Genomic DNA, 25177 nt, shown 5'->3' with positions numbered 1-25177 from the left:
TAAACATACTATTTTAAAGGTACTATATATTAAATACTAAAGAGTTGTAATATACAATCAGGAAAAGATACATACTATGCTTAAGTATGGTATATTCTTGATAGGATGGGTAGTTGAGGGAGAGATAGTAAAAATAAAATGACCAGCTAAAACTTAGATCTTATTTATGTACATATTTAAATACACATTTCACAAACCATATAAATTTCAAAATGGAGGTGAAGATGAGGAGATATTAATGACAATATAAATAGTTGGTGTGGGAAGCCTGATTAAAATTAACCAGAAAATCAAAAGATATTAAGACTAGAAGAGCTATCATTTGAAGACAAGAAGGAGCTATTTTGAAAATGTAGGGTCAGCTGGGTGTAGTGGCTCACACCTGCAATCCCAGCACTTTGTGGGGCCAAGGCAGGTGGATCACTTGAGATGAGGAGTTCGAGACCAGCTTGGTGAACATGGCGAAACCCCATTTCTACTAAAAATTTAAGAATTAGCTGGGCACAGCCTGGGCAACAGAGCGAGACTCCGTCTTAAAAAAAAAAAAAAAAAAAAGGCCGGGCATGGTGACTCAAGCCTGTAATCCCAGCACTTTGGGAGGCCGAGGTGGGTGGATCACCTGAGGTCGGGAGTTTGAGACCAGACTGACCAACATGGAGAAACCCCATCTCTACTAAAAATACAAAATTAGCTGGGCATGGTAGCGCATGCCTGTAATCCCAGCTACTCGGGAGGCTGAGGCAGGAGAATTGCTTGAACCCAGGAGGCAGAGGTTGCAGTGAGCCGAGATTGTGCCATTGCACTCCAGCCTGGGCAGCAAGAGTGAAACTCCATCTCAAAAAAAAAAAAAAAAAAAGAAGTAATTAAAACTGACAAAGAGAAGTAATTATGTCTCACAGTGTATGAAATGTCCTTTAATGTGGTTTATAAGATGCTTTTACAAACGCCATCTCCCTTAGGCTATGAATATGGCTCTTCTATTATTTCTCTTTTTTTTTTTCCGAGACGGAGTCTCACTCTGTTGCCCAGGCTGGAGTGCAGTGGCAAGATCTCGGCTCACTGCAACCTTTGCCTCCCAGGTTCAAGCGATTCTCCTGCCTCAGCCTCCCGAGTAGCTGGGACTACAGGCACATGCCACCATGCCCAGCTAATTTTTTGTACTTGGAGTAGAGACAGAGTTTCACCCTGTTAGCCAAGATGGCCTCGATCTCCTGACCTTGTGATCCGCCTGCCTTGGCCTCCCAAAGTGCTAGGATTACAGGTGTGAGCCACCGTGCCCAGCCTTCTATTATTTCGTTAGGAGCAGGAATCTTTTCTTACTGATTTCAAAATTCTTAATGCCTAACTCAGGCTCTGACATAAATAGACACTCACTAGTTGCTTACTGAATGAAATACGGAATGGGACATTCAGGAATAAAACAGAACGTTAGCAAAAGACTGATGAAGGAGACAGAGCCTCCTTCATAGTAAAGCGTAGAAGCAAAAACTAAGAAATTGTACTATACACATACATACACACAGAGCCACTAAACCCTTGAGTATGTAAGATGTGATTCTCAAGGGCTAATAAAACTAGGTTATTAAACCAGGCTGCCTTAGGAAATACCCGTAGGACAATGTGATCCCTATGGTATTAGCCGGAATGGTAAGGAGAAAGAAGCAAATTGTATTAGCAATAGCTAGAAGTGTAAGTTGGCAGACAGTCAAAGTAATTAATCAGTGACCTGGTTCTCATGATAAATATTTTAGAATATCTAATTAATATGACTATCTATGAAATGGGAATAGTGATACAACCTCAGTGTTGTGAAGAGTAAATGAGATTCAAATAAATTCTTTAACATGGCGCCTATCTTAAGTTGTTATGCATTGTTTCTGTGGAGTTTCTTTCACATTTTCTTTTAGAGCTAGAGTTTTTATTTGTTTTTCTGGAAATGTTGAAACCTTGGCATCTCCAACTTCTTTTTTGTATTTTTATTTTAATTTGTCAACAGCTTGTCAGAAATTCAGCTATAAAATATCCCATATTTTAGTGGAAGTAGGTGCATGTTGTTATTCATGGAAATTTTTGAAGGGAAAAGTGATAAAAAAAATTTTATTTTCTCACTGTGTTCTAGCTATTTACATACCAAATTTGTAGAATAATTTACAAGTTGTCCTAGATACACTTATTATTGTTCTAATTTTTTATCTATTAGTTTGTCAATAACAATAAACATACATAGAAAATATTTTTCAAATAATTCCTAAACATTTCTAAAAATAGCCAGCATTTCGGCTAGAGACAAACTTCAAACTTAGAAAGATTTCTGAGGTAATATGTATAGTTTTTTTTTTTAATTGCCAGCATAGAACACACTGTTTTTTTTTTAACCTCCTCCTCTCCGGCTCAAGCGATCCTCAAACCTCAGCCTCCCTAGTAGCTGGGACTACAGGTGCATGCCTCCATGCCCGGCTAATTTTTCATATTTTTTTGTAGAGACAGGGTTTTGTAGAATGATTCAACCACCTCGGCCTCCCAAAATGCTGAGATTACAGGCCAGAGCAACTGCACCTTTAATTTTACACTTTGGCTGGGTGCAGTGCCTCATGCCTGTAATCCCAGCACTTTGGGAGGCCAAGGCAGGCGGATCATGAGGTCAGGAGTTCGAGACCAGCCTGTCCAATGTGGTGAAACCCTGTCTCTATTAAAAAATACAAAAATTAGTTGGCATGGTGACGCGCACTTGTAGTCCCAGCTACTCAGGAGGCTGAGGCAGGAGTATTGCTTGAACCTGGGGAGCAGAAGTTGCAGTGAGCTGAGATCATGCCACTGCACTCCAGCCTGGGTGACAGAGTGAGACTCTGTGTAAAAAAAAAAAATAAAAAAAAGTTTAAAAATGTTAAATAGAAAAATACATAATAAGGATATAAAGAAAGAAAATATATTTGTACAACTGTAAAATGTTTATGTTTTAAGGTGTTATTACAAAAGAGTCAAAGTTTTTTAAAATTTAAGTTTATAAAGAAGTTACAGTAAGCTAAATAGGTATTTTTTAAATTTTATTATATTTTTAAGAGACAGGGTTTCACTTTGTCTCTTAGGCTGGAGTACAGTGGCATGATCATAGATAAACTCCTGGGCTCAAGCGATCCTCCTGCCTCAGCATCCCAAGTCACTAGAACTACAGAGATGTGCCACTATACCTCCCTAATTTTTAAATTTTTTTTGTAAAGATGAGATCTCTCCATGTTGCCCAGGCTTGTCTCCAACTCCTGACCCTCAAGCAATCCTCCTGGCTCGGCCTCCCAAAGTGTTGGGATTACAGGCATGAGCCACCGTGCCAGGTCTATTTTTAAAATAAATTTCATGTTGCCTAAGTATACAGTGTTTATAAGGTCTACAGTACTGTACAGTAATGTCCTATGCCTTACATTCACTCACCACTCACTCAGTAACACCAAAAGCAACTTCCAGTCCTGTAAGCTCCATTCATGATAGGTGCCCTAATGCAGGTGTACCATTTTTATCTTTTTTATCATATTTTAATTGTACCCTTTCTGTGTTTAGACACATTCACAAGTACTTAACACTGTGTTACATTTGCCTGTAGTATTCAGTACAGTAATGTGCTGTACAGATTTGTAACCACGGAACAATAGGCTATACTCTATAACATAGTTGTATAAATACCATCTAGATTTGTGTAAGTGCACTCTGTGATGTCCGCACAATGACAAAATTGACCATACATTTCTCAGAACATACGCCCATTGTTAAGTGGTGCATGACTTTATAATATTTTTATATTATGTGTTGTAAGAATACAGGAATATACATTTACCCCACATAGGTGATTCACAGATAAAATAAGAATCATGTGAGCTAGTGTATTTATTTATTTATTTATTTTTGAGACAGAGTTTCGCTCTTGTCGCCCAAGCTGGAGTGCAATGGTGCGATCTTGGCTCACTGCAATCTCTGTCTCCCGGGTTCAAGCAATTCTCCTGCCTCAGCCTCCCGAGTAGCTGAGATTACAGGCATGTGCCACTATGCCTGGCTAATTATTTTTATTTTTAGTAGAAACAGGGTTTCATCATGTTAGCCAGGGTGGTCTCGAACTCCTGACCTCAGGTGATCTGCCGCCTTGGCCTCCCAAAGTGCTGAGATTACAGGCATGAGCCCTTGTGCCCAGCCTCTGAGCATCCTTTTAAATACACTAGCTCAGCTGGGTGCCGTGGCTCATGCCTGTAATCCCAGCACTTTGGGAGGCCGAGGCGGGTGGATCACCTGAGTTCAGGAGTTCGAGACCACTCTGGCCACATGGTGAAACCTCATCTCTACTAAAAATGCAAAAATTAGCTGGGCGTGGTGGCAGGTGCCTGTAATCCCAGCTACGCGGGAGGCTGAGACAGGAGAATCGCTTGAACCTGGGAGGCAGAGGTTGCAGTGAGCCGAGATTGTGCCACTCCTCTCTAGCCTGGGCAACAAGAGCAAAACTCTGTCTGAAAAAATAAAAATAAAAGGATGCTCAGTGTTTATTAGATTAAATTCCTGCTGTAATTTATTATGTTGAGGTTGAATAAATTGATGTCAATAATATCGTCTTGTAAATAAGAGATAATATCTTCTGGGATTTTTTGTTTGTTTGTTTTTAAGGCAGAGTCTTGCTCTGTCACCCAGGCTGGAGTGCAGTGGCATAATCTTGGCTCACTGCAACCTCCACTTCCTGGGTTCACGAGATTCTTCTGCCTCAGCCTCCCGAGTAGCTGGGATTACAGGCTTGTGCCACCACATCCAGCTAATTTTTGTATTTTTAGTAGAGACAGGGTTTTCCCATGTTGGCCAGGCTGGCCTTGAACTACTGACCTCAGGTGATTTGCCTGCCTTGGCCTCCCAAAGTGCTGGAATTACAGGTGTGAGCCACCATTCCTGGCTAAGAGATATATTCTTAATGGCAGTATATTTGTTTTTCCATTATAAAAGTTTATATTCTAAAAATTCAAACAACTCAAATAATCTATGTGAAGTAAAAAATTGGCCTGCTCACTTTCCTACTCCCATTCCTACTCATCTCCCTTATAAGAGGTAACCCCTGTTATGATTTGGCCTTATATCTTTCTATTATTTTAAAAATTTACACACAAACTTTTTTTACATAAACTTTATTTTACATCAATAGAATCATATGATTGATGCAGAAGTTTTTGCTCCTTAGTTCAGCTAAAACCAGGTTCTTGTCACACGACCAGGAAAGATTAGGCACACAGACACATTCAAAGGTGACGAGAGCAGGAATTTATTAAAAGAAAGCTCTCGGCAAAAAAAGAAGTCCTACTAACAGGCTCCCACCTCACAGACTGATCACCAGGCCACCACACATGAGCTGAAGCGGCCAGGCCCCTCACCCCTGCATAAGGGACAAATTCCCATGGCTCCACCCCCTCCCTGCAGTGCACACGTGGGCATTATTCAGAAAGAATCCGTCGAGAGGCTGGGCATGGTGGTTCACACCTGTGATCCCAGCACTTTGGGAAGCGGATCACCTGAGGTCAGGAGTTTGAGACCAGCTTGGGCAACATGGTGAAACCCCATCTCTACTCAAAATACAAACATTAGTCAGGCGTGGTGGCAGGTACCTGTAATCTCAGCTACTCGGGAGGCTGAGGTGTGGGAATTGCTTGAACCTGGAAGGCAGAGGTTGCATTGACCCAAGATTATGCCACTGCACTTCAGCCTGGGTGACAGAGTGAGACTCTGTCTAAAAGAAAAAAAAATTAGTCAGGAAAAGGTGGGCAGGCCGGGCACAGTGGCTCACGCCTGTAATCCCAGCATTTTGGGAGGCCGAAGAGGGTGGATCACCTGAGGTCAGGAGTTTGAGACCAGCCTGGCCAACATGGTAAAACCCTGTCTCTACCAAAAATACAAAAATTAGGTGGGCATGGTGGGGCGCCTGTAATCCCAGCTACTTGAGAGGTTGAGGCAGGAGAATCGCTTGAACCTGGGAGGTGGAGGTTGCGGTGAGCCGAGACTGTGCCGTTGCATTCCAGCCTGGGCAACAAGAACGAAACTCAGTACCCACCGACCAAAAAAAAAAAAAAAAAAAAAAAAAGTGAGCGAACAAGGGCAGTTCTCCCTCGGGGTTGCAGTTTTATCCTGGACCAACAGTTCAGTCTTTCAGCCATTAGGTTGTTTTAGGCTTGAAGGTGGGGTTCCACCAGGGATCCTTGGCTGTCTCCTGTCTCCATCATCATACCTATTTTAAAATTCAGATATACCCCAACAATGCTATTCCATGTGAATTCTATATTCTTTGAATGACTACATATTACATACTATGGATTTGGATCATGATTGATAAACACTTAGGTGCCAAATGAGTTGGAATTAATTAAAATTTAAAATATTAATAGATGTTGATAATGAAAACATGGCTCCATTCCCCTCATTTAGAAATATATTAAGTACCTACAATGTGCCCAACACCATAAACATTAGAAAATATGGAACAGACATAGGCCCTTCTGTTAGTGGCGGTGAATCCATAGAGGTATGCAGCAACCTAAATTCTTGCCTCCTCAGAAGAAAAAAATTGACTGAGGGCTTAAGGCAGAAGGAGAGACCAAGGCAAGTTTTACAGCAAGAGTGAAAGGTTATTAAAAAGCTTTAGAGCAGGAATGGAAAGAAGTAAAGTACATTTGGAAGATGGCCAAGTGGTGACTTCACAGATCAAGTGCCCAGTTTGACCTTTGACTTAGGGTTTTATATGTTAGGATACTTCCGGGGTCTTGCGTCTCTTCTGCCTTGTTTCTTCCCTTGGGAAGGGCTGCCTGCCACTACTTGGGAGGGGCCACATGTGCAGTGTGTTTACTGGAGTTGTACGCATGCTCTCTTGAGGCATTCTTCCCTTACCAGTCGAATGCTCCTAGAAGAGCATTTTGTATTTTAGTAGAGACAGGGTTTCACCATGTTGGCCAGGATAGTTTCAATCTCCTGACCTTGTGATCCACCCGCCTTGGCCTCCCAAAGTGCTGGGATTAGAGGCCTGAGCCACCGCACCTGGCCAATTTTTTTGTATTTTTAGTAGAGATGGGGTTTCACCTTGTCGGCCAGGCTAGTCTCAAACTCCTGACCTGAGGTGATCTGCCTGCTTTTGCCTCCCAAAGTGCTGAGATTACAGGTGTGAGCCACCGTGCCTGGCAAATTTGGATGCTTTTGTTAATTTTTTCTTGCCTAATTGCTAGAGCTTTCAATACTATGTTAAATCAAAGTAATAAAAGTGGCCAGGTGCAGTGGCTCATGCTTTTAAACCTAGCACTTTGGGAGGCTGAGGCAGGAGGACCACATGAGCCCAGGAGTTCAAGACCAGCTTGAACAACATAACAAGACCCTATCTCTACTAAAAATAAAAAAACTAGCCGGGCAGAGTGGCATCCATTTGTAGTTCCAGCTACTCAGTAGGCTGAGGCAGGAGGATCACTTGAGCCCAGGAGTTTGAGAAGCCAATGAGCCATGATCATGCCATCGCACTCCAGCCTGGGCAACAGAGCAAGACTCTGTCTCAAAAAAATAAAATAAATAAAAATAAAAGCAAGCATCCTTGTCTTGTTATTTAATCCTTTCATTTTATAGAAGTGAAAATGTAGTCCCTGAGAGAAGAATTTACTTGCCCAAAATTATGCAAATTCACAGCAAAGCAGGAATTAATATCAAATCTCTTAACTTCAGATTCAGTATTCTGTCTATTATATTCAGTTGAAGAATTAAGGATAACTGGATATGGAAAGGAGGCAACATGATTCTTTTATTCTCAGTTCACTTAGAATATTTTCATATTAATAAGTCATACTAAGTGATGGTATTAAGGAGATATTTTAGTATTATGGGATTTTGGATTTGTAACTCTGAATTGTTAGATCTGATGCATGTAACCTAAATGTATACTTAAGTGTCAGAATGTCATTCTTTTATTTCTTCAGTGCGGTTAAAATCGGAACTGATATGCTAGAATTGGACTGCCATATCACAAAAGATGAACAAGTTGTAGTGTCACATGATGAGAATCTAAAGAGAGCAACTGGGGTCAATGTAAACATCTCTGATCTCAAATACTGTGTAAGTAAAAATGCATGATAAACTAATATCTAATAGATGTCACGGCCTGTAAGATTTTTTAAAAAATAGTGAATATCAGATATTGCTTCAGTAAAAAATGTCTAATATTATTTAAACACTGATTAAATACTAAACGTCAAAGGAAATTTTAAAAAACTATTTTGAGACCAAGTGTACTGGCTCATGCCTATAACTGCAGCACTTTGGGAGGCTGAGGTGGGAGGATTGTTTGAGGCCAGGAGTTCAAGATCAGGCTAGGCAACATAGCAAGACTCCATCTTCATTAAAATATAGGAAAATTGGCTGGGCACAGTGGCTCACGCCTGTAATCCCAGCACTTTGGGAGGCCGAGGCGGGTGGATCACCCGAGAGGTCAGGAGTTTGAGATCAGCCTGGCCAACATGGTGAAACCCCGTCTCTACTAAAAATAAAAAAATTATCCCGGCGTGGTGGTGCACACCTGTAATCCCAGCTACTCAGGAGGCTGAGGCAGGAGAATCTCTTGAACCCGGGAGGCGAAGGTTGCAGTGAGCTGAGATGGTGCCACTGCACTCCAGCCTGGGCAACAGGGCAAGACTCCATCTCAAAAAAAAAAAAAAGGGAAAATTATTTAGGTGTGGTGGCATACACCTATGGTCCCAGCTACTCAGGAGGCCGAGATGGGAAGATCACTCGATCCCGGGAAGTTGAGGCTGCAGTGGGCCAAGATTGCGCCACTGCACTCCAGCCTGGGTGAAAGAGTGAGATCCTGTCTCAAAAACAAAACGAGGCAGGGTGCGGTGGCTCACGCCTGTAATCCCAGCACTGTGGGAGGCTGAGGTGGGTGGATCACCTGAGGTCAGGAGTTCGAGACCAGCCTAGCCAACATGGTGAAACCCCATCTCTACTAAAAAATACAAAAATTAGCCAGGCATGGTGGTGCCCCTATAATCCCAGCTACTTGGGAGGCTGAGGCAGGAGAATCACTTGAATCTGGGAGGCGGAGGTTGCAGTGAACCAAGATTGCGCCACTGCACTGCAGCCTGGGCAAGAGTGAGACTCTGTCTCAAAAAAAGATCATTATAATGTACATATTCATTATAGTAAATATTCGTGAATGGAAGGAAAAATCATGCATAATGTTACTACCAAAAAAACACTTATGTTAACAGGATTCTACCTTATGTAGAAGGATTCTACCTTTTATGTTTTTTAGATTTGTATTCTCATTGTGCATCATGTATATTGAATTTTAGACACTTTAACATTATAACATGATAATGGCCGGCCTCGGTGGCTCATACCTGTAATCTCAGTACTTTGGGAGGCTGAGGCAGGCAGATCACCAGAGGTCAGGAGTTCAAGACTAGCCTGGCCAACATGGCAAAACTCCGTCTCTACTAAAAATACAAAAATTAGCCAGGCAGACAGATCACCTGAGGTCAGGAGTTCGGGACCACCCTGGCCAACCAACATGGTGAAACCCCATCTCTACTAAAAATACAAAAATTAGCCGGGCATGTTGGCGTGCGCCTGTAATCCCAGCTATTCGGGAGGCTGAGGCAGGAGAATCACTTGAACCCAGGAGGCGTAGGTTGCAGTGACCCGAGATCATGCCATTGCACTCCAGGCTGGTTGAAAAGAGCGAGACTCCGTCTCAAAAAAAAAAGAAACATTATAATAAAAAAAGAAAAAAAGAACAAGGAAACATAAATGATAAACATATTTCCACACTTTCCATCGCCCAGGCTGGAGTGCAGTGACGTGATCTTGGCTCACTGCAACCTCTGCCTCCCAGGTTCAAGCTATTCTCCTGCTTCAGCCTCCTGAGTAGCTGGGATTACAGGTATGCACCACCATGCCTGGCTAATTTTTGTATTTTTAGTAGAGATGGGGTTTCACCATGTTGGCCAGGCTGGTCTTGAACTCCTGACCTCAGGTGATCCTCCTGCCTTGGCCTCCCAAAGTGCTGGGATTACATGTGTGAGCCACCACGCCCAGCCTTTTCCATGCTTTAAGGAAAATAGACTTTATTTTTTAGAGAAGTTTGGGGTTTACAGCAAAATTGAGTGGAAAATACAGAGTTCCCACCTACCAGCATGGTTACCACACAGACACAGGGTCCCCCATTTTTAACATCTGCACCAGATTGGTACATATATTGACACAATATTATTGCCCGTAGTCCATAGTTTACATTAGGGTTCACTCTTGTACATTCTGTGGTTTTGGACAAATTTATAATGACATGTATCCACAATTATACTATTACACAAAATGGTTCCACTGCTCTAAAAATTCTGTGTTCTGCCTATTCAGTACCCCATTCCCTCATCCTCTGCCAACCACTGATCTTTTTGCTGTTTCCATAGTTTTGTCTTTTCCAGAATGTCATATAGTTGGAATCATACTGTATTTGGCCTTTCAGATTCCATACTTATCTTTCATAAACATTTCAAATGACTATAGTTATTCTACTGTGTGGATATATAGTTATTTTTAACCATTCTTCGATTGTTGGACATTGGATTAGCTCTAAGTTTTCACCATTATAGATAACACTGCACTGAATTTTTTTTTTTGAGACAGAGTTTTGCTCTCGTCACCCAGGCTGGAGTGCAATGGCGCAATCTTGGCTCACTGCAACCTCCGCCTCCCAGGTTCAAGCAATTCTCCTGCCTCAGCCCCCCCAAGTAGCTGGGATTACAAGCATGCGCCACCACACCTGGCTAATTTTTTGTATTTAGTAGAGACAGGGTTTCACCATGTTGGTCAAGCTGGTCTCAAACTCCTGGCCTCAGGTGATATGCCTGCCTCAGCCTCCCAAAGTGCTGGGATTATAGGGGTGAGCCACTGCGCCCGGCCCGCACTGAACAGCTTTATGCATAAAGATAAAGCTTTCTCTATCTTTAGCTTTTTGTATAGTTATTTATAAAGATATATAAATATTTGTATTTATAAAAGTTATTTATATAATGTTTTCTCTATTTTAAGATTATTTCTCTAAATATGCTCCCAGAAGGGAAATTATTGGGTAAAAGAACATTTGCCAGCTGGGTGCGGTGGTTCATGCCTGTAGTCCCAGTGCTTTTGGAGGCTGAGGCCTCCCAAAAGAAGGCCTCCCAAAAGGATGGATCCTTCTGCGGATCCACTGAGCTCAGATGATCAAGGCTACAGTGAGGTGTAATTGTGCTACTGCACTCCAGCCCAGGCAATAGAGTGATACCCTGTCTCAAAAATAAAATAAAATAAAATAAAATAAAAATAATATTTACTAGTACTGAGCATAATTATACCAAAATCTGCTAATTAAATTTTAATTAACATTTTATTAATTATTAATTAGTTTAAAGATCTATTAATTGTTAGTTATTTTTCTTTTGTTTTCATTGAATTGTGTATTTCTGACATTTTTCTACTGAAATCTTTGTATATTATTGTGAAAAGGTCTATATTAAAGAGTACAGATATATTTTTTGTAGATGGCATAAGTAAGTAATATGGTTAATTTGCTGTTAGGGATGTTCTGCTAAAGGGTGCCTATGTAAACATGTTTTGTAGTGTTTTAGTCTTCTATATGTTGAAGAAGCATATCTTTGTGTCTTAATGTAACACATTAAAATCTTATTATTTTTTGAGAGTTAACTTTTTTTTCAACCATATCTTTTTAAAGGAGCTCCCACCTTACCTTGGCAAACTGGATGTCTCATTTCAAAGAGGTAATATTTTTTGTTTGTAGCTTAAACATTTGTGTTGAGAAGCATATGTGTGTTTTTTTGTCAGAAGAAGTTCTTACTAAAAGTAACTGACCTCTAAGCTTGTTCCCTCAGGCCTACAAATCTGAAGCCTTGAAAATTATCTGACGTGAAATTATCAGGTCCAAAGAGTTAACTGATTCATTCTGCTTAAATTCACATACAGTTAACTTAAACCTGAACACTGATTGCAAGAAACATTTCACTTCTAAAGCTTCAAATTCTAGAATACTGCCGCAACTTATATTAGTCATCCATCAAAAAATATAATAAAAAATAAATGAAAAGGGCTGGGCACGATGGCTTACGACTGTAATCCCAGCACTTTGGGAGGCTGAGGCGGGCAGATCACTTTAGGTCAGGAGTTTGAGACCAGCCTAGCCAACATGGCAAAACCCCGTCTCCACTAAAAATACAAAAAATATTAGCTAGGCATGGTAATGCGCACCTGTAATCCCAGCTCCATGGGAGGCTGAGGCTGGAGAATAGCTTGAACCTGGGAGGTGGAGGTTGCATTGAGCCAAGATTGTGCCATTGCACTCCAGCCTGGGCAACAAGAGCGAAACTCTGTCTCAAAAAAAATAATAATGAAAATAAAGTAAATAAATAAATAAATAAATAAGTGAAAAGACATGGAAAGGACCCCTTTCAAATCCTTTCTAGTTCCATAATATTTAGTTCTGTCTTTTAGCTGCTCCATATTTTAAATGATTAAACAGACTTCTGTCATTCAAATAAAACATTTCCTAGTCATCTTCAGTTAGCTGTTTTCTTCTGAGGGAACATTTCTCACAAAGAAACATGTCCCTTGACCCAACTTGTTAGTTACTGCAGATGTTAGAATGGAAAATATACCACCTTAAGGTATGTGCTGAACAGATATAGGCTCCCTCATTGTCACATGTCAGCCTCACATTTTTGAATGATTCAAATGTATAACTCAATAAAACCATAAGATGTTACATATAATGAATCTTTGTATGGTTTGCATATAGTTGAAACCTTGGTTAAATGTCAGCTCCATTTATATTAATTTTTTAAAAGAACTATAACTGCTCCGTGAACTAGATTTTAAATTGGCCAAGCCAGGTGTGGTGACATACACCTCTAGTCCCAGCTACTTGGGAGACTGAGTTGGGAGGCTCATTTGAGCCCAAGAGTTGGAGTCTAGCTTGGGCTACATAGCAAGACCCTGTCTCTTAAAAAAAAAAAAAAAAAAATTGACCACTGATAGGGGAATTTTTGAAAATGAAATAAAAATCAGAAAAAATTTAACATTAACTATTTCTAAGGGATATTTAAACCTCAGATGTGTTTGATTTCAATTTCCAGGTAAGTTGAAGTTGTTGGTTTGAGGAAACTTTTCTTCATTCTTGTAATTTATAGGATTATACTTGCCAAGCTATTATAATATTTGTGTCAATTTTGGACTTGTGAAAGTTAAGAAAATTTCAGAAATGAAGTTTTTCCTATTTTTCCCTTTTGTAGAGCAAAGCCAAAGAAAGCCCCATAAAAATTTAAAAATCCAGCAGATGTGGTGGCTCACACCTATAATCTCAGCACTTTGAGAGGCCAAGGCGGGAGGGTTGCTTGAGACCAACAGGCTGAAACCAGCCTGGGCAACATAGCAAGACCCCGTCTCTAAAAAAAATGTTAGCCAGTCATGGTGGCATATGCCTATAGTCCCAGCTATTTAAGAGACTTGAGGTGGGAGGATCCCTTGAGCCCAGGAGTTCAAGGCTACAGTGAGCTATGCTCACACCACTATGCTCCAGCTTGGGTGACAGAGTGAGACCTTGTCTCAAAAAAAAAAAAAATCCTTTGAGGAAAAAAAAAGTTTTATTTTTTTTCCTGGTTTTGTATGTCCCTCAGAAAGTCATGAAACTGTTTTTTCTTTCTTTTGAGGCAGAGTCTTGCTCTGTTGCCCAGGCTGGAGTGAAGCAGCTCAATCTCAGCTCACTGCAACCTCCACCTCCTGGGTTCAAGGGATTCTCATACCTCAGCCACCTGAATAGCTGGGATTACAGGTGCCTGCCACCACACCTGGCTAATTTTTGTATTTTTAGTAGAGACGAGGTTTCACCACATTGGCCAGGCTGGTCTTGAATTCCTGGCCTCAATTGATTTACCTGATACCCCTTGCCCTCCCAAAATGCTAGGATTACAAGCATGAGCCACCACACCCAGCCAATTTTTGAATGTGAAGAGACCTTTGAGACTGTCTAATCTTGTCTTCTGTTATAGACAAGGAAATTGAAGTCTAAAGATGCAAATTAGCTTAATTAAGTTCATATAACAAGGAAATAACAATGCTAGAACTTGAACTAGGTCTCTATCTTAGAAGACCAGTGTTCAGCTGTACCATACTGCCTCTCCATTGGGACACTATTCCCAAATGTTGTATTAAAAACAATGCTGTGGGTCCGGTGCAGTGGCTCACGCCTGTAATCCCAACACTTTGGGAGGCCGAGGCAGGTGGATCACCTGAGGTTAGGAGTTTGAGACCAGCCTGGCCAACTTGGTGAAACCCTGTTTCTACTAAAAATACAAAAATTAGCTGGGCATGGTGACTTGCGCCTGTAATCCCAGCTACTTGGGAGGCTGAGGCAGGAGAATCACTTGAACCCGGGAGGTGGAGATTGCAGTGAGCTGAGATCACGCCATTGTACTCCAGCCTGGACAACAAGAGCAAGACTGTGTCTCAAAAAAAAAAGGAACAATGCTGTGGAAAAAAAAAAAGAACAATGCTGTGTACCGTCAAGTTTCAGACATCTGAAAGAAATAATAATAAGCTTTCATTTTATATTGCATTCATCTCATATCATAATTGACTTTCGGACTGATCCTCAAATGTGAAATTGACTGCATTTGGAACAGACTAATAAACTGTGTGTAAAAACTTGACTCAGAACAATGGCAGTGGCTCACATTTGTAATCCCAGCACTTTGGGAGGCTAAGGCAGGAGGATCACTTGATCCCAGGGGTTCGAGACCAGCCTGGGCCACATACAGAGACTCCATCTTTACAAAAATAATAAAAATAATATTAGCCAGGCATGGTGGTATGCACCTGTGGGCCTAGCTAGGGAGGCTGAGGTGGGGGGATTGCTGATCCCAGGAGGTTGAGGCTGCAGTGAGCCATGATTGTGTCACTGCACAAAGTGAGACTCGGTCTCAAAAAAAAAAAAAAGAGAAAAGAAAAGAAAACAAGAAACTTGACTCAGATTAGTCAAAAAGTGGTTCCGTTTTTTCTATCCTATTCCCTTGCATAGAATTCTTGCTTACCAGGCCGGGCACAGTGGCTCACACCTGTAATCCCAGCACTTTGGGAGGCCGAGGCAGGTGGATCACTTGAGGTTAGGAGTTTGAGACCAGCTTGGCCAACATGGCGAAACCCTGTCTGTACTAAAAATACAAAAATTTTTAAATTTTTATTATTATTTTTTGAGATGAGCTTTTGCTTCTGTTGCCCAGTGGCACAATCGCAGCTCACTGCAACCTCTGCCTCCCAGGTTCAAGCAATCCTCCTGCCTTGGCCTCCTGTGTAGCTGGGATTACAGGTGCCCGCCACCACTCCCAACTAATTTTTGTATTTTTAGTAGAGACGAGGTTTCACCACGTTGGCCAGGCTGGTCTTGAATTCCTGACCTCAGGTGATCCGCCCACATCAGCGTCCCAAAGGGCTGGGATTAGTCATGAGCCACCATGCCTGGCCGAAATACAAAAATTAGCCAGGTGTGTGGTGCACACCTGTAGCCCCAGTTACTCGGGAGGCTGAGGCTGGAGAATCACTTGAACCCGGGAGGCAGAGGTTGCAGTGAGCCGAGATCATGCCACTGCACTCCAACCTGGGCAACAGAGGGAGACTGTCTCAAAAAAAAAAAAAAAAAAAAAAAACGCTGGATTGGCCTGGTGCGGTGGCTCACACCTGTAATCCTTACACTTTGGGAGGTCGAGGCAGGAAGATCACCTGAGGTCAGGAGCTCGAGACCAGCCTGGCCAACATGGTGAAACCCCATCTCTACTAAAAATACAAAAACTAGCTGGACATGGTGGCGTGCGCCTGTTATCCCAGCTACTTCTGAGGCAGGAGAATCGCTTAAACCCGGGAGGTGGAGATTGCAGTGAGCCGAGATCATGCCGCTGCACTTCAGCCTGGGCAACAGATGGAGACTTTGTCTCAAACAAAAAAAAAAAAGTGTTAACCAAACGGTTTGTTATTATCTATCCTGATTATTTGAAGGTAACCTTTTTTTTTTTTTTCATGGAAAACACAAAATTTGGATAATCTAGAGTTGACTATAATTATCATTTTAAAGTTCCCCAAATAGTGAAAACTATTTAAACAGTGGCCCCTGACTTGCATAGGGGCCACTATTCCATCAACCAACACATCCCATGGGATACTCCTTGTCTATCTTTCCTATTTCCTGTTATTTTCCTCTTTTCTTTTTGTAGTCCACCACTTCCTAGCTGGTTATCTTCTGCCTAGAAAAATACTGGGGCAAACTTCTCTTTTTCCAAATGTTTTTCTACATTCTAAACTGGTGGAGGCATCTAATTTATGTATTATTATTTTTAAGTAGAGATCGGGTCTCGCTATGTTGGTCAGATTAGTCTTGAATTCCTGGCCTCAAGCAATCTTCCTGCCTCAGCCTTCCAAAGTGCTGAGATTACAGGATTGAGCCACTGCACCCGGCCTAATATGTGTATCTTTACATCACTATAGCACTTTTTTTTCTCAGCACACATTTTAGTTTTCTCATTCCCTCGCTGTTAGATAGAATATTCTTATGTGTTTTTTTGCTGTTCCAAAGTTAGTTTCATCTGTTTGATCTTTTTATAAACTGATTATTACATGCATGTTACTTGACTGCTACATTAATTTTTTAATTTGCCTGCACCGTGACAAAAAGTCAGTCTTCCTTATGAGCTTCAAGCGTGAAGTCCCAGAGAAAGACACTGATTGGCCCAGCTTGGGTCATGTGGCCATCCTGAAGAAAAGAAATGGGCTATTATGATCATATGCCCAACCCCGAGGGTGAATGGGCAGTGGGTACTGTGATGCAGCCCTATCAGAACAATGTGAGATAAGGAGATACAATGTGAAATACAGGTTTCCAAAGGAAGGAAGAATGTTGGATAGGTAAAAACATGGTGGCTAATGCCTATAATCCCAGCATTCAAGGAGGCCAAGGTGAGAGGATCCCTTGAGGCCAGGAATTCAAGGCCAACCTGGCCAACAAAGAAAGACTTCATCTCTACTTTAAAAAAAAAAAAAAAAAAGGCCAGGTGTGGTGGCTCACGCCTGTAATCCCAGCACTTTGGGAGACTGAGGCAGGCGGATCACCTGAGATTGGCAGTTCAAGACCAGCCTGACCAACACGGAGAAACCCTGTCTCTACTAAAAATACAAAATTAGCCAGGCGTGGTGGCAGATGCCTGTAATCCCAGCTACTCTGGAGACTGAGGCAGGAAAATCGCTTGAACCCGGGAGGCGGAGGTTGCAGTGAGCCGAGATGGCACTGCTGCACTGCAGCCTGGGTGACAGAGCGAGACTCTGTCTCAAAAAAAAAAAAAAAAAAAAAGACCCGGGCGTGGTGGCACATGCCTCTAGCTATTTGGAGGCTGAGGCAGGAGGATCACTGGAGCTGAGGAGTTCAAGGCTGCTGTGAGCTATGGTCATGCCACTGCACTCCAGCCTGGGTGACAGATTGAGACCCTGTCTCAAAATATATATACATATATTTAAAAGCTATCTACTATAAACATAATTTTTAGAGTTTAATTATGTAGCCTATGATAAGTTTAAACTCTTTCAGTTATAAGTGTTAGATACACATCTCAAGATACCTTAAGAAAAAAATTAAAAAATGAATGTATTGGTTTTCATAATTAGAAAGTCCAGGGGTTATATGCCCTCAGACATGACTGATTCCAGTTGCTCAAGCAGTAATTGGTCTCTCTCTGTCTCCGTTTCTTGCTTCTGCTTTCATTTGTGTTAGCTTTGCTTTTAGGGACACCCTTTCCACAGAGATGAACTCTTGGCAGCTTGTACATGATCCATTCAGCAAAGGATTTCAAGAGGCCTTCTCTCCCAGTGTCCATATTGTTATGCTTAACAGGTTAGACTGGTCATATATTTAGTCTGTGGTCAGAGAGGCAGAGCCAATGATTGACAGTCCCATCAGAGTAACCCAGAGCCCCATCAGAATTACAAGAAGTATAGTAACAGACTTTTCCTTTCTTTCCCCTTTAATGTACATGCTGCTGTTCACACAGGTTCTAATTATAAATAATTTAATTTTCTGACATGGATTTCATTTACTTTTTGATAATGCATCTTTGTTTTGATTGCCATATAATAAGATGGAATAAAGGATTTTCACCATTTTGTTATTTGCAGATTAGGGGAATTGAAGTTTCAGATGGGAGCAGAACAATTTTTACAATAGTTATATAGTATGTATAGTAAATTATATAAATGATTAGAGTAAGTAGAGTCAAAAGGGACTAGAGAGCCAGGTGTGGTGGCTCACACCTGTAATCCCAGCACTTAGGGAGGCTGAGGCAGGAGGTTTGCTTGAGATCAGGAGTTCAAGACCAGCCTGGGCAAAATACAGTGAGACCCTGTCTCTACAAAAAATAAAATAAACAATAGGCCGGGCACAGTGGCTCACGCTTGTAATCCCAGCACTTTGGGAGGCTGAGGCTGGTGGATCACCAGAGGCCAGGAGTTTGAGACCATCCTGGCCAACATGGTGAAACCCCGCCTCTACTAAAAATACAAAAAATTAGCCGGGTGTGGTGCCGGGCACCTGTAATCCCAGCTACTCAGGAAGCTGAAGCAGGAGAATTGCTCGAACCTGGGAGGCAGAGGTTGCAGTGAGCCGAGATCGCACCATCGCACTCCAGCCTGGGCAACAAGAGCGAAACTCCATCTCAAAAAAAAAAAAAAAAAAAAATATATATATATATATATATATATATGTGTGTGTGTGGTGGTGCATGCCTGTAGTCCCAGAGGATTGCTGGAGTGTGGGAGGCTGCAGTGAGCCATCATCATGCTACTGCACTCCAGCCTTGGCTATGAGCAAGATCCTGTCTCAAAAAAACAACAAAAAAGGGGCCGGGTACATGGTTCATGCCTGTAATCCCAGCACTTCGGGAGGCCGAGGCGGGCAGATCACTTGAGCTCAGGATTTTGAGACCAGCCTGGCCAAATGTAAAACCCCATCTCTACAAAAACTACAAAAAAATTAGGCGAGCGTGGTGGTGCTCCTGTAGTTCCAGCTACTCAGGAGGCCAAGGTGGGAGGATCACTTGAGCCGAGATCGTGTCACTGCACTCCAGTCTGGACGACAGAGTGAGACCCTGTCTCAAACAAACAAACAAACAAACAAAAAAGAGACTAGAGAAAGACTAAAGAAAATAATCCTCAGGAAATATAAAGAACAATTAAAGTCCTCTTCTAATTTTTTCATTACTTGAATTTTCTTTGAATAACTGCATTCATATAATTCTTCAACACATTACTGATTTAGTGTATACTTCCCTTGCCTGAATGTTATTTTTAATCTCTGAAAAAGTCAATGATGATATAGCAAAACTTTAGAAACAATCTCAGTATCTACTAGTAGGGAAATGGTTAAATTAAAATAAATTATTGTATAGCTACTCAATGGAGTATTTTGACATCTTTTAAAAAATTATGATAGAATCAGATCGGTGGATGTATCAATGTCAGTATCATGGTTGTGATATTGTACTATAGATTTGCAAGAAGGTTACCACTGGGAAATCTGGGTAAAGGGTACATGGACTCTATTATTTCTTACAATTGATTGTGAATGTGTAGTTATCTCAAAATAAAAAAATTAAATCATAATCATAAGCACAGTAAATCAACAGGAAAATATTTATTTTTATGTGAAAATATCAAGTTAAAATCTGTAGCACATCATATTATTACTATATTAAATCATGCATAGGAAAAAAGAGTAGAGAAAGTACACCAAATGGTCATAGCGTTTATATCTAAGTTGTTGATTTTTTTCTTCTCTATACTTTTCCTTATTTTATAAATGTCCTTTAATGAATATATACGATACCTTCTCTAGTCATCAAAAAGTAAAACTTATATTTAAAAAATACATTTAAAAATCTTGCTTTCTCAGCATGCCAGTGTGAAGGAAAAGATAACCGAATTCCATTACTGAAGGAAGTTTTTGAGGCCTTTCCTAACACTCCCATTAACATCGATATCAAAGTCAACAACAATGTGCTGATTAAGAAGGTACTCAAGGCATTGCCTCCTCTGGGTGTGTTGCATCCTATTTCACAAACTAAATAAGGTTAGAGTCAGTGACTGCATAGATTGATAATGCTCAAGGAAATGTGATACCCTAGGGATCAGCATTGTTTTGAATAATGCCTTAGTAGAAGAGATCATTTTACTGTAGGAGAGAGCCTATTTTCAGAGACAGTTGGCATGTCATGGATAAAATAAGGTTGTATGAACCAGTCATTCTGGCATTTATATAATTATCTTTTAGTTTAACTTGTTTCATTCGTGGTTAGTTTATGTCAAATTACTAAATAACTCTATTCTGTTAAATAAATTATATGATATAATGTGAATAAATTTTGCATTTTATAAAATATTCTAAATTTACATATTGATTCTTCCAAAAGTTATGCTATTCATTGACAGATAGTCAATTCTAATTCATTTTTTAAGTGAAATGTTGTTAGTGGATTTGCAAATAGGCACATGCATAAAATTTTGGATTTTCACACGTAGGTTTCAGAGTTGGTGAAGCGGTATAATCGAGAACACTTAACAGTGTGGGGTAATGCCAATTATGAAATTGTAGAAAAGTGCTACAAAGAGGTAAGCTTCAAAAATGATACAGAATTATCTATCTTTGTTGTTGTTTTGTATCTATAAATGATATTATAGTAATAATTTTTTTTCTTTTTCTTATTTTTAGAGATAGGGTCTCACCCTGTCACCCAGGCTGGAGTGCAGTGGTGCAATCATAGCTCACTGCAGCCTTAAACTCCTGGGCTCAAGTGATCCTCCTGCCTCAGCCTCCCAAGCAGCTGGGACTACAGGCACACACCACTGCACCCAGCTAATTTTTAAATCTTTAGTAGAGATGAGGTCTCACTATGTTGCCCACTCTGGTCTCAAACTCTTGGACTCAAGCAATCCTCCTGCCTTGGCCTCCCAAAGTGCTGGGATTACAGGTGTGAGCCATTGTGCCCGGCCCTTATTACAGTAATAATTTTTAAAACTTATCTTATTTCAGGCCGGGCGCAGTGGCTCATGCCTGTAATCCCAGCACTTTGGGAGGCCAAGGTGGGTGGATCACAAGGTCGGGAGTTTGAGACCAACCTGGCCAATATAGTGAAACCCTGTCTCTATGAAAATACAAAAATTAGCTGGGCGTGGTGGCACATGCCTGTAATCCCAGCTACTCAGGAGGCTGAGGCAGAAGAAACGCTTGAACCCGGGAAGAAATGTTGCAGTGAGCCGAGATCATGCCAGTGCACTCCAGTCTGGGCAACAGAGCTAGACTCTGTCTCAAAAAAAACAAATACTTATCTTATTTCATAGCCTTCATACACAGGTAGATGGTACTGGGTGGAAGCCACTAGCCAGAAGTTTAATATAGTAGAGATAATGGATTTGAACCTAGCAATATAAGGTCAATGCAGTTGAACTGGTTCAAGGAATTATTATTTTCACATGCTAATGTTAGTTGCTTACCAATATTTCATTATGTGTATTAAAGGAAAAAATATAGTTTCTATCTTTTAATCACTATCTTGTGTTAGGTAATTAAATTTTTTGTGTGTAATTTTGAGTTAAATTATTTAGCTGGGCATGGTGACTCATGCCTGTAATCCCAGCACTTTGGGAGGCCAAAGTGGGAGGATTGCTTGAGCTCAGGAGTTTGAGACCAGCCTGGACAACATAGTGAGACCCCCTTTCTATTATTATTATTATTAATTATTTTTAATTTTCTTTTGCCTGTAACACAGCCCTTAGGAGATCCTGAGAACATGTGCCTATTTTTTTTTTTAAGAAAGAAATTATTTAAGGGGTGAAGATTGCTTGAGGCCAGGAATTTGAGACCAGCCTGGGCAACATAGTAAGACTTCCAACTCTATTAAAAAAAAAAAAAAATGCTGGGCACAGTGGCTCACCACTGTAATCCCAGCATTTTGGGAGGCCGAGGTGGGCGGATCACCTGAGGTCAGGAGTTCAAGACCAGCCTGGCGAACATGGCAAAACCCCGTCTCTATTAAAAATACAAAAAATAGAGGCCAGGCGCGGTGGCTCACGCCTGTAATCCCAGCACTTTGGGAGGCCGAGGTGGGCGGATCACGAGGTCAGGAGATTGAGACCATCTTGGCTAACGCGGTGAAACCTGTCTCTACTAAAAATACAAAAAATTAGCCAGGCATAGTGGCGGGCGCCTGTAGTCCCAGCTACTCGGGAGGCTGAGGCAGGAGAATGGCGTGAACCCAGGAGGCAGAGCTTGCAGTGAGCCAAGATCGCGCCACTGCACTCCAGCCTGGGTGACAGAGCAAGACTCTGTCTCAAAAAAAAAAAAAAATACAAAAAATACAAAAAATAGCCAGGTGTGGTGGCATGCTCCTGTAATCCCAACTTCTAGGGAGGCTGAGGCAGGAGAATTGCTTGAACCTGGGAAGCAGAGGTTGCAGTGAACCGAGATGGCGCCACTGCACTCCAGCCCAGGTGACAGAACAAGACTCCATCTCAAAAAAAAAAAAAAAAAAAAAAAAAGAAAGGAAAATAAATTATTTAGGATCAGGCTAAGTGGCTCACACCCCTGTAATCCCAGCACTTTGGGATGCCAAGGCAGACAGATCACTTTGAGCCCAGGAGTTCGAGACCAGCCTAGGGAACATGAGGAAACCCCATCTCTACTAAAAATACAAAAACTAGCCAGGCATGGTGGCACATGCCTGTAGTCTCAGCTACTTGGGAAGCTGAGGTGGAAGGATGGCTTGAGCCTAGTAGACAGAGGTTGCAGTGAGCCGAGATCCTGCCACCGTACTCCAGCCTGGCTGACAGAGCCAGATCCTGTCTCAAAAAAAACAAAAAGAAAAAGAAAAAAAATCCTATTATCTATAGCTTTAGCTTCTTTTTACCCTAAACTTCCAAATAGATTTAAGCAAGTTAAGCCAAGATCATGCAAGATCATGATTATTAAGCAAGATATAAAAGCAGGGCCATCTACCCACTGAAAATTTTCTGGTTAAAGAAAATATGTCGGCCAGGCGCAGTGGCTCACGCTTGTAATCCCGGCACTTTGCGGGGCTGAGGCGGGTGGATTACCTGACGTCAGGAGTCCGAGACCAGTCTGGCCAACATGGTGAAACACCATCTCTACTAAAAATACAAAAATTAGCCGGGCATGGTGGCACACACCTGTAATCCCAGCAACTCAGGAGGCTGAGGCAGGAGAATGGCTTGAACCCAGGAGGCAGAGGTTGCAATGAGCTGGGATCGCACCACTGCACTCCAGCCTGGGCAACAGACCGATACTCTTTTCAAAAAAAAAGTGTATAAAAGTTAATTTTATATGTTTTAAAATGATAGTTAAACCTTCATAATCAAGTTTACATACATCATCAGGTAAGAGAATTTGAAATTTAAGATGTTAAAAAATCTTGAGCATTGAAGACGCTGAAATAATCTGTAATATAGAAGAAATATCATGATATAAGTAGCAATTTTCAAATACAAAGAACTCTGGTGGCTGATCTGAGTGTAATGGTGTTTACAATTAATTGATTACAACCAGTTACAGATTTCTTTATTTCTCCACTCCCACTGCTTCATTTGACTAGTCTTAAAAAACAAACAAACAAAACAAAACAAACAACCTCTTTGGGCAGGCCTTCCTAACAGAGAAGGCAAAAATATGCACAGTCAGCATCATTACAATTCAGAGTATAATTGAGATTCCCACTAAAGCAAGTAAGTTTGTTGTTGTTGTTGTTGTTGTTGTTGTTTTGGAGACTCCAACTCAGGCTGGAGTGCAGTTGCATGATTTAGGCTCACTGCAACCTCCATCTCCTGGGTTCAAGCAGTTTTCCTGCCTCGGACTCCCGACTAGGTGGGATTGCAGGCGCGTGCTGCCATGCCCAGCTAATTTTTGTATCTTTAGTAGAGATGGGGTTTCGCCATGTTGGCCAGGCTGGTCTCGAGCTCCTGACCTCAAGTGATCTGCCTGCCTCGGCCTCCCAAAGTGCTGGTATTACAAGTGTGAGCCACCACACCTGGCCTAAAGCAAGTAAGTTTTATGTGCAGCAGGGGCTGAGAGATCCCAAGGTAGCTGTGTACAAAAGGGAAGAACAGAGCAATCACTGGGCTGAGTGGCTTTAGATTCCTAAGAACTTAGAACTTAGACTGTTCCATAACTCCCAGCAATCTTAGGCATTTATCCCAGAAAAATGAAATACATGCTTACAAAAACCTGTAAATGATTTTTTTAAAAATTTAATGATTTATTTTATTATTATTATTATTTAAAACAAGGTCTTGCTCTGTCACTGAGGCTGGAGTGCAGTGGTGTGATCTTGGTTCACTGCAGCCTTGACTTTCTGGGTTCAGATGGTCTCCTGCCTCAGCCTCCTGTGTAGCTTGGACCACAGGCGCATGCCACCATGCCTGGCAAATTTTTTGATTTTTTTTTGCAGAGACAAGATCTCACTTTGTTGCCCAGGTTGATCTTGAATTCCTGGCCTCAAGTGATCCTCCCACCTCAGCCTCTTGAGTAGCTGGGACTACAGGTATGCACCACCATGCCTGGCTAATTTTTAAATTTTTTGTAGAGATGGAGTCTCACTGTATTGGCCAAGCTGGTCTCAAACTCCTAGGCTCAAGCAATCCTCTTGTCTCGTTCTCCCAAAGTGCTGAGATTACAGGCATTTTTTTAAAAATAAAAATATGTTACCAGGGAGATGCAGCCTTCCATGTAAAATGAAGGCACATTCCCTAAAACCTATACGTGAATGTTTACAGCAACTTTATTCATCAAAGCAAAATCCTGAAAATAACCTAAATGTCCTTCAGTAGGTAAATGACTGAACAAACTCTGACATTTCCATACAATGGAATACTGTTCATCACTAAAAGGGAATGAACTATTGATACATGCAACGAACTGGATGATCCTCAAAGACATTATGCTTAGTGAAAAAAATCAACCTCAAATTGTATTGTAGATTCCATTAACTGTAGCCTGGAAGAGCAGATTAGGGGACAGGGACTTAGGGTAGGGTAGAGAGTGGGTACCACTACA

The 25177-nt window shown here is 41.3% G+C and overlaps 1 protein-coding gene across 2 annotated transcripts in view; it reads left to right on the top strand.

Moving 5' to 3' along the window:
* Positions 1 to 25177, top strand: part of GDPD1 (glycerophosphodiester phosphodiesterase domain containing 1) — a 55681-nt gene that overhangs the window by 16623 nt on the left and 13881 nt on the right. For both annotated transcript variants that reach the window (XM_054457205.2, XM_054457204.2), the window contains exons 3-6: positions 7962 to 8097; positions 11750 to 11795; positions 20009 to 20127; positions 20635 to 20724. In XM_054457205.2, the coding sequence (XP_054313180.1) occupies positions 7962 to 8097; positions 11750 to 11795; positions 20009 to 20127; positions 20635 to 20724 (391 nt within the window). The remainder of the gene's footprint in view (positions 1 to 7961; positions 8098 to 11749; positions 11796 to 20008; positions 20128 to 20634; positions 20725 to 25177) is intronic.

The sequence above is a fragment of the Pongo pygmaeus genome, chromosome 19 (assembly GCF_028885625.2).
Source record: "Pongo pygmaeus isolate AG05252 chromosome 19, NHGRI_mPonPyg2-v2.0_pri, whole genome shotgun sequence".
Taxonomy (NCBI): Eukaryota; Metazoa; Chordata; class Mammalia; order Primates; family Hominidae; genus Pongo; species Pongo pygmaeus.
The sequence above is the reverse complement of the archived record's forward strand: the minus strand, read 5'-3'. Positions and strand labels throughout refer to the sequence as shown.